Source organism: Giraffa tippelskirchi, chromosome X (assembly GCF_054371585.1).
Source record: "Giraffa tippelskirchi isolate mGirTip1 chromosome X, T2T-mGirTip1v1.2.pri, whole genome shotgun sequence".
Lineage (NCBI taxonomy): Eukaryota > Metazoa > Chordata > Mammalia > Artiodactyla > Giraffidae > Giraffa > Giraffa tippelskirchi.
In genome coordinates, this window is record NC_137289.1 from 87,501,433 (window position 1) to 87,511,071 (window position 9,639).

Sequence of the window (9,639 nt, forward strand, 5' to 3'; positions counted from 1 at the left end):
GTTTAGAGAACTAGAAGAGGGCCTTCAGGGAAAAGGGGGGACGTGCCAAGGTGGCCAGACAGAGCCCACACAGAACACACACTAGGGGCGCTCCGCTGGCCTGACGGCCTGGATGGTAGCACAGGCTGACCCAGAGTGCCCCCCACAGGATGCCAGAGGTACTGTTGTGGAACAGGCTCTGATACGGAGTGGCTCCCCACCAGGCCTTGCCCCATTCCCCCAACCCCTACCCCCCAGAGAGAGGACAGAACACAATATGAGAAGCCTTTTAATCAAAAACTGCTGTGAAACTGGGGCAGACAGGGGGCAAAACAAGGGGCAGAGGATGCCCTGGTGGAGGCAGAACAGGAGGCAACAAGCTTGGCCACAGCTCGTCGGCCCCGGAGGTAACAGCTGCTCCTCTTGCCGGAAGATACTGGGCTCAACCTCTGAAACAGCAGAGTCAGGGAAGAGCCTCAAGCCAGGGCCAGCCCACGGCCCTGCTCAGCAGCCAGGACTGTGGGAAGGGGTGTGGGGTGTGTAACACTCACTTCAAAGGATCCGGAACTTGTCAACCTGGTACTGCATGGAGGCTGCAACAGGGAGAGGCATAAACAGGTGCTCTAGACAGACGGACATAGAAGCCTGTCCCCCTGTCCCCGTGGGGAACCACCTAGCCCTGCAACCTGAAACCCACATACCCCCAGCCCCGATGCAAAGAGCTCTGGGCCTCGTCACTCCCCACTACCGGAATTAAATGTGGAGCCATTTCCTAAAAGGAAACAAAATGTGCCAGCAGCTCTCAAGGTCGGGGCCACGCCCAGACCATTCAAAAATTGTCTCACAAAGAATCCAACAAGAACCTCCGAGGCCACACCAGATCAACAAGGCATCTCTACAAGTCCTATCAGAAGGAGCTCTCTAGGACTCGCCTGGCTGGCAGAGTGTGCACGCAGTCCACACAGCACTTTGCTCCTTGTCCACACGCCCAGCTGAACATGCACCGCCCGCTCCAGGGTCAGGCATGATAGGTTCTCCTCCCCACAGGAATGCTGGTCCCTACGAGGCCTCCTGCACCGGCAGCCCACCCACCCCAAGGGCCCACCCCACTTCTGCACTAAGAACCCACTGCTCTCTGTCCCTGGTTCCTCATACCAAGTTGCTCCTTAAGGTCGTCTATTTCTCTCTGTAGCACCAGACACTAGGCCAGCAGACACAGCAGGAAGAGAAATGGTTAGTATACACCCGCCTCCCCTCTCCTCCTCCTCTCCTCTCCCCCCGGGCCCTCCATCCCAAAGCCAGGTGTCTAGACTGGCAAGGGAAAGACTTTCCTCAGAGGAAAGGAGGTGGGCTCCCTCCCTGGGGTGTGGGATGGGGACGGGGTGGGGGGCGGGGGGGGTGCCCACACATGTCAGTTGAACTTGGACCCAGATCCCACCATGGGGTTTGGGTGTGCATTTCCAGGAGCCAGAAGAAGCATTACCCGAGGACAGCCCTGCCTTGCAGGTGGCTGCTGCCGCCTTTTCGGTCTTGGGGGATGGTCAGTTGGTTCGTGGTCACCTGACAGGGAAAGGACACACAATCCAGCTTCCCAGGCTCCCAGTGAGGTGGAAAGGGCCAAGCAGGGTCTAACGTGAGGTGAGGTAGTACCACCCTCTGCTAGCATCAAGCCTCCCCGGCTCTGCCCGGCAGGCAGCCCAAACCTTCTCTCTGGGCCTGCCCCTCCTATTCCTCAGGGGCAGCCATTTTACCACCATGGTCCCGAAAGACTGTGGTTCTGGGTTCGAGCCTCCCAGAGCGGCAGCCACGGCCAGCACCTGGGAGAGCAATGTGGGCGAACAGCACTTCACAGAAAATGCTATTAGCCTGCAGGTCTACGCCCAGAGTAGCTGTTGGGGCACTGCCACCGATCACCCCTGCCAAACAAATCCCACACAGAAGGTGATGGGGCCAGGGCTAGCCCTGCTGACATCTGTTTCCCATGGAAGAGGCAGCCTGAGAGCAAGGCTGAGGCCCCAGAAAAGAGAGAGAGAGAGACAGAGGTTTCTGCCCTCACCCCTGGTTCCCTGCCCCCATATCAAAACCCAGGACACTCACCTGAGGGGCCAGGCCCTCTGGGCATGACTTCTCCCTTGTTCATGGCCACGGGCTCTGAGTTTCCTGAATCCTGCCCGCCTCTGATGTTGACGTTGGTGCTGCTGGGTTCTCCTTGACGCACCCGTGGACAAGACGCCGGTGCCCTGTCAGTGGTCAGCTAAGAACAAAGATTTCTCACTGACCTGGAGTAAGGATGTGTGTGTGTGCGTGCACCTGTGCGTACCAGTGCATTTATATGTCTATGTCTGTGTGTGTGAGACCTCGTGTGATTCAAGACCGAGCTGAGGCAGGGAACTGGAAAGGAAACTGAAAGGCTGATCTCTTCAGCACATTCCCTCTAAGTCAGCCCCAGGCCAGCAGGCAGAGCTGAGCTGGGGACAACAGTGTGGCACTGAGAAAGCCTGGGGCCCCTGCAAGGAAGGTTTGGGGATCATCTAGGAAGTAGGATTCAGGAAAGTGATGTGTCTAAACACTGAAGCTCTGTGAAGCTTTTAAGGGGCCCCTCAAATCAATTCAGCTACCAGCTCTCCCTTCCACTCCAGCCCCAGCCTGGCTGGAAACAGGCCAAGGGTGGAGAACCCAGCCCAGCACACCCAAAGTGCTACCTTAACGTCTGTCCCTAGTAAAAGACCCCAATCTGGCATCCTAATGACCCAGTGACCGAGGGCCACCCAATGACCACCCCTGAGGGATGGACAGAGGGAGCACGGGTGAAGACCTGTGTCCTGGGGAGGATGGCAGGGGGAAGAGGGGGGAGCGAGGAGGGGCCTGGCCTACTCACTCGGCCCTTTGGGAATGGGTCTCTATTTGGGTCGTTGTCTTCTCCGGACACCGCCATCGTTGCCACCAACTCCCGTGCCCGCCTAGCCATGGATTTCTTCCGAGTGCCGGTTTGCTTGGATTCTTTGGCTCCCAAAGGGACCAAGGCATACTTCTTGGACCTCTCAAGCAGCGGGATGCCGGAGACTGGGGGGAAGGTGACCGGATCCAGGGGAGTGGCCGAGATTCCCTGCTCCCAGGAAGGGAAGGTTCTCCCCGGGGCAGGTTTGGAGACGCCCCTGAGGGATTTCTTCTCCTGGACCCCCTTCCTCCTAGGATTGGGCCGCGGTAGGCTGCCAGTAGTGGCAGCTGCAGTAGCTGATGCTACTGCTACTCTCGGGTACCTGGGCAGGCTGCCCCCCTTCTCCTTGAGCATGCTCTGCAATTTCTTAGAGGGAGAGATGTCCCCCTGCTCTGCATCGCCCTGCCTGACCTGCCTTTCCACAACCGAGATTAATCCTCGCAGAGCCGAGGACTGGCAAGTGCCTGGCACGTTAAGGAGATTCTCCCTGCCTTGGACTTTTGAGTGTTTGGGTGTGTCCCCGGGGCCCTTGGGGCTGTTGAGCTTGGCCTGTCCTCCGTCTTTGCCATAAATGCTCACCCTCATCAGCTCTATCTCACTGAACTCATCAGAGGACTCGGAGTCGGACAGCAGCCCGGCTGGGCTTTCTGAGGGGGGCCGCTGGCGATCCACAGCCACCTTCAACCTACTCTTACTGCCTCTCTTAGGGTTTCCCCCAGCCCGGCCCGCCTCGAGCCTGCCAACCTCGAGAGGGCTGGCCTCAGCCTGTGCCTCTTCCCCAACCCTCTGGGCGGCCACGCCTCGACTGCCGGGTCGCTCCTCGAGGGCCCACAAGGGAGACCCTTCGCCGACCACGTAGCTCTCCGGAGACAGGCATCTGCGGATGCCCAGCAAGTCCAGGTTGGCCAGCTGCTGCAGGATGGCCGCCACTGACTCGTCAGCCAGCTGCAGGACGTCCCCCTGGTCGTTGGCCGGGGAACCAGGCCGGCCTTCGCGGCCACACAGCACCTGCCCTCCCGCTTCCGTTACCTCCCGCTCTGACTCAAAGCACTCAGGATCTAGGAAGCCATCCCCACCCTCACCCTCGCCGTTTCGCGCTGCCCCCGGCTCAGGGCCGGGGCTGGGTCCCTGCAGAGCTGTGGAGCGGACCTCAAGGCCGCTTGTGTGCTCCCCGCACTCTGAGCTGAAACCCACTCCCCTAACAGCCGCCTCATCATCTGAGGAGCTCATGTGGCGACCTGGGTGGCCGCGGACCTGGGGCGGCGACGATTTATCAACCAGGTCGAGGGGGCGGCGGCGGTAACGGTCAGGGCATGCGAGGCGGGCGGCGTCTGGAGCGCGCCATAAAGCAGCACGCGCAGGCGATCGCAGCAAATCTCGCGAAGCTTTCAGCATGCCAGCGCTGCGCCTCCTCATTGGTCCGGTTCCTGCCAACCAGCACGCGCCTTCTTTGCCCGCCCCCTCGAGGTGTAACCAATGGGGTCGAGGGCCTCCTGTGGTTTGCTGCCAAGCCCAAAGGCCATCGCAGCAGATGGCGAGTTGGTGGCTGAAGGTGATGCTGCGTGTATACCTCTGTCAAGCCTCTCGTCCCACCTCCTCCTGTCCCACCTCCCCTTTCCGGTTAGAGTCACAGCCCTGAGCCCTGACTGTGTACAAAGTGGGTGGAGCAGGAGGCAGGAAGGTACTGAGGGCGCTGGTCTCCTGGGAGGTGAGGATGAAACGTCAGGATGGAGGCGCTGGGCGCCTAGCACGTGCTGAAAGCATTTGCCAGCCTCCCTTCCACCACAAGTCTTATGACCCAATGGGAGAATGGGCAGAGGAATCCCGCGCTCAGTGATGAGTGGTCGGCGTACTTCTCCCTAAGTGGCCAGAGGACAAAGGGATTGTCGTTTTCTTCTGTAACATCTCTGCCTCAACTGCTCCATCAAACGTTCTTGGCAGGCAGATTTGGGGGACAGTCTGGGGTTGACCTCACTCCCCCAGCTCTTTCCCCACTCTGAGGCAATTCAAAGAAGAGAGAGTCTCACTGTCCAGTCCCCCCTTCAAAGATGCTCACCACCGCTGACCCTGGAGATGTAAACTAAAACCACGAATCGGGCTTCCCGCACTAGGACGACAAGCTTCCAAGTGCTTAACCATTCCGAGAGTGGGTGAGTTGAGGAGCAAACCTCTGTGGCGGTGGTGCAAGAAATCCATTTGGGAGGTAATTTGGCTGAATCTATGAAAAGCAACTTATAGAGCAGGGACCCTGTGCCCGGCACTCTTCTAAGTGCTGTACATAAATAGTAATGCTTCCTTGTGACCCTCCTAGGACTATAGTACTAATGATTACCAGCCTCTTACAGGTGAGGAAACAGGTACTGAGAGGTTCAGCCACTGGCCCAAGGTCATTTGGCCCATGGGGATCAGTGGTAGAATTGAAACCAAGCAATCTGACTTCAGAGTCCTTGCTTTGATCCAAAGATCTTCAACCTTAAAAAAAAAAAAAAGAGAGGAAAGCCATTTTTTTCCTCTATCAGGAAGTCCACGGCCTGGCTCACCTTCTAAAAGTGAGGGTTTATTTCTAAGATCTCTAGTTTACTCCACCGATCTATTTGTTAATATGGCACTAACATACAGTTTTCATTACTGTAGCTTTGTAAAGTTTTGAAATCAGGAAGTGTGAGTTCTCTACTTTTTCTTTTTCCAAATTGTTTTCCCTATTTAGGATCTCTTTTTAGATTCTATTTAAATTTTAGGACGAGTTTTTCTATTTCTGTAAAACATGCTATTGGGATTTTGATAGGGTTTGCATTGGATCTGTAGATCACTCTGGGTAGTGTGTTACAAGAACAGATTCAGTGGAGTGTGTGTGTGTGTGTGTGTGTGTGTGTGTGTGTGTGTGTGTGTAAAAGAATTGACTCATTTGACTGTAGAGGCTGGTAAGTCCCAAGATCTAGAGGGTGAGTTGGCTAGCTGGAGACCCAGAAGAGCCAGTGGTCTAGCTCTAGCCCAGGTTAGAAGGCCTAAGAACCAAACCAGTAGAGCTGATATTTCAGTTTGAGTCCAAAGGCAGGAAAAGAAGCTGGTGTCCCAGGTCCAAAGGCTTTCACGCAGGAGGAATTCTCTTACATGAGGAAAGGCTGCCTTTTCGTTTTATTCAGACTATCAACTGATTAGGTAAAGCCCACCCACATTATCAGGAGGAAATCTGTTTTATCCAGTTGACTGATTTAAATGTTAATCTCATGAAAAAGCACCCTACACAAACACCCAGAATAATGTTTGATTAATACCTACGCACTCTGTGGACCAGTCAAGCTGACACATAAAATTAACCACCTCAGATAGTATGGACTTCCTAACAATATTTATAATCCGGTCTGTGCAGACAGATGCCTTTCCATTTATTTGTGTCTTTTTTAGTTTCTTTCAGCAATGTTTTGTAGTTTGCTGTGTACACATCTTTTGACTCCTTGCTTGAGTTTATTCCTCAGTATTTTATTCTTTTTTTGCTGCTAATGTCAATGGAATTGTTTTCTTAATTTCCTTTTCAAATTGTTCTTTGTTAGTGTATAGTAATGCAACTGAATTTTCGTTTTGGATTTTGTGTCCTACAACTTTTTTGAATTTGTTTATTAGTTCTACCAGTTGTGTGCATGTGTGTGTGTATGGGTGTGTGTTATCTTTTGAGTTTTGCATGTAAAAAAGCATGCTATCTTCAACAGAGATAATTTTACTTCTTTCTGACTTGGATGCCTTTTATTTCTTTTGCTTTCCTAACAGCTCTGGCTATGACTTCCAGTTGTTGAATACTAACATAATGGTGAGAGCGGGCTTCCTTGCCTTGTTCCTTACCTTAGAAGAAGCGATTTCAGACTTTCACCACTGAGTATGATGTTAGTTGTGGCCTTTATTATGTCGAGGTAATTTCTTTCAACTCCTAGTTCTTTGACTGTGTTTTCTCATGAAGGAGTGTTGAATTTTTTGTGCATCTATAGAGAAGATCGTGTGATTTTTGTCCTTCATTTAGCTAATGTGTTTTATTGCATTGATTGATTTTTGTATGTTAAGCTATCCTTGCACCAAGGGATAAATCCCTTTTGACCGTGGCACATAGTCCTTCTAATGTGCTGTTGAATTGCTTTGCTAGTATTTTGTCGAGGATTTTTGCATCTGCATTTGTCCGGGAATGTGGCCTCTAGTATTCTTTTCTTTTGGTGCCTTTGATATCAGGATAACGCTGGCCTCATAAAATGAGTTTGGAAGTGTTCCCTCTTCTTCGATTTTTTGGAAGCATTTGAGAAAGATTGGCATTAATTCTTTAAATGTTTGGTGGAATTCTCCAGTGAAGATATCAGATCCTGATTTTGTGTGTGTGTGTGTTGGGGGGTTGTCATTACCGATTCAATCTCATTATTGGTCTATTGTGTTTTCTGTTTCTCCTTGATTCAGTTCTGGTAGATTGTGTGTTCCTAGGAATTTATCCATTTCTTCTAGGTTGTCCAATTTATTGCCACAATTGGTCATGATATTCTTGTAAAATCCTGTTTATTATTGTCACGTTGGTTGTAATATCCCCTCTTTTATTTATGATTTCAGTTACTTTAGTCTTTTCCTCTTAGTTAATCCAGCTAAGGGCTTAAAAACAATTCTCTGTGTATAAAGAGGTTTGCTCACAACAGTGTTGTTTATAAGGGCAAAAAACCCTGACTGCTACTTATATTTTCATCACAAAAGCTACTAATATCTGTTGAAACTTGATTATGTGCTAGGCCCTCTACATGCATTATGTCATTTAATTCTCACAACAGCCATGTGAGGGAGACACTAATGTTATCCCTACTTTATATTCGAGGCACAAACATGCGATAACTTGTCCAAAGTCAAACATCTAGTAGATGGTGGAATCAGGATTTAAACTCTGGCCTTTGGGTTTATATAGATACAAATCTGTGTTACGCAACTATTAGCAGAGGAAGTATGTTGCAATAAATGATATTCTGCACTGTTCGAAGCAAGAACTCAAGAAATCTGCAAGTGCCTAAAATCGTTGTATTGAAACATGAATGTCCAGGATGGGTTTCTGGCAACCAGTGGGTCCAATGGCTCTGAACCTTTTTTTTGGTTATGGGCCCTGCGTTAGTCTGTTCGAGTTGCCAAAACCAAATACCACAGGCCGGATGGCTTAAACAAAAGACATTTAGTTTCTCATAGTCCGGGATACTAGAAGTCCAAGATCAAGGTGCCAGCAAGTTCAATTCCTGGTGTAGGCACTCCTCTTGTATTGCAGTTGGCCACCTTCTCTCTGTTTCCTCACATGACATTTCCTCTGTGTGTGGACGGAGACAGAGAGAGAGAGTGCGAGAGACATGGTAACTCCTCCTCTTTTAAGGATATCAGATCCTATGGGATTAGGGCCCCACTCTTATAACCTCTGTGTGTGTTGTGCTTGGTCACTCAGTCGTGTCAGACTCTTGGTGACCCCATGAACTGTGGCACACCAGGCTCCTCTGTCCATGGGAATTTTCCAGGCAAGAATACTGGGGTGGGTTGCCATGCCCTCCTCCAGGGGAACTTCCCAACACAGGGATGGAACTCAGGTGTGCCACACTGCAGGTGGATTCGTTACCATCTAGCCACCAGAGAAGCCCAAGAATACTAGAGTGGGTAGCGTATCCCTTCTCCAGGGGTACTTCCCAACACAGGAATCAAACCTGTATTGCAGGCAGATTCTTTACCAGCTCCCTCAATCAACCCTAATTACCTCTCTAAAGGCTCCATCTCCAAATTCAGTCACTTTGAGCGTTAAGGTTTGAAGATAGGAATTTAGGGGCAACACAACTCAGCCCATAATAGGACTCCTTTGAGAATCTATTGAAAGCTCCATACACCCTCCCAAGAAGTCTTTGCACACAATTTCAGGAAGTTCTTGGAACCCAGGTTGAGAGCCACTGTTCTAGGTCACCTTCCTCTTTTCCCAGATGGAGAAACAAGAGGTTCAGAAAGGGGAAGTGCTTTTCAGCAGGTGAGGCGAGAGACAGGTCTCCTGATTGCTCATCAAGTGCTTGCTCTACCTTACTCCACCTTGCGTTAGGCCTGTCAGGTCAGCAATCCACGGTGACCCCAAAACACTAGAGATTCTGTGGATGCAGTGAAGGAGAGTGCTTCACCTGGGATGCTCAAGTGAGTGAACAAGGCTCTAGCTATAACTGACAGTAAATGGGACAGATTTCATTGTTTCCAGTTAGTCAGGAGGTTGGGAAGAAGCTGTACCAACTTCAACACCCATCCACAAGGGCTCTGAGTGTGAGGCAATGGAGGTGCTTCTGTCCTAACAAACAGCAAAGTGGGGACTGAAGAGGTATAGTTGAACTGTCTGCTGGCCTTGACATGGCACTGTCCCTCTACTCTCAGATTCCCCATTTGTACACCCCTCAGGAGTAGAACTGTTAGATTTCTACGTGAGATTATCTAGCTCTAATATTCTGTACGTCTGTGATTCTGGGGCAGGAACCATGCGGGCAAACTCAGTTGAGGCATTTGGGTCCTAGAATCATGGGCAAAACAATTTTTTTCCAAAATGTCTTCTGATGGTGTCAAAGAATTAGCAATAAAGCACATGTAGTTTAAAGAGATGAAAAATCCCTAATAAGCACGAGAAGACCCTTACATGCTCAGTCATTTAAGGTAAAGTCTCAAGAGAAATGTTTCCTCAATTTCTGTTTCGGGTCCATCCTTAA

General features: G+C 50.9%; 1 protein-coding gene across 3 annotated transcripts; it reads right to left on the reverse strand.

The window, feature by feature from the left end:
- Positions 1 to 252: 252 nt before the first annotated feature.
- Positions 253 to 4,333, reverse strand: LOC145537196 (uncharacterized protein CXorf49 homolog). Of its 3 annotated transcripts, XR_014076253.1 has the most exons (7): positions 2,858 to 4,307; positions 2,077 to 2,233; positions 1,463 to 1,539; positions 1,135 to 1,180; positions 681 to 751; positions 531 to 572; positions 253 to 428 (listed from the first exon to the last, which is right to left on the reverse strand). XR_014076253.1 is itself a non-coding variant. In XM_081568026.1 (6 exons), exons 1-5 carry the CDS (start codon positions 4,331 to 4,333, stop codon positions 532 to 534), a joined length of 1,797 nt encoding a protein of 598 aa, XP_081424152.1. In that variant the 3' UTR covers positions 253 to 428; position 531. The 3 variants fall into 3 exon arrangements, 1 of the variants encoding a protein (XP_081424152.1); XM_081568026.1 differs by lacking the exon at positions 681 to 751 and having other exon boundaries at positions 2,858 to 4,333; XR_014076254.1 differs by lacking the exons at positions 681 to 751; positions 1,463 to 1,539.
- Between the last annotated feature and the right edge of the window lie 5,306 nt (positions 4,334 to 9,639).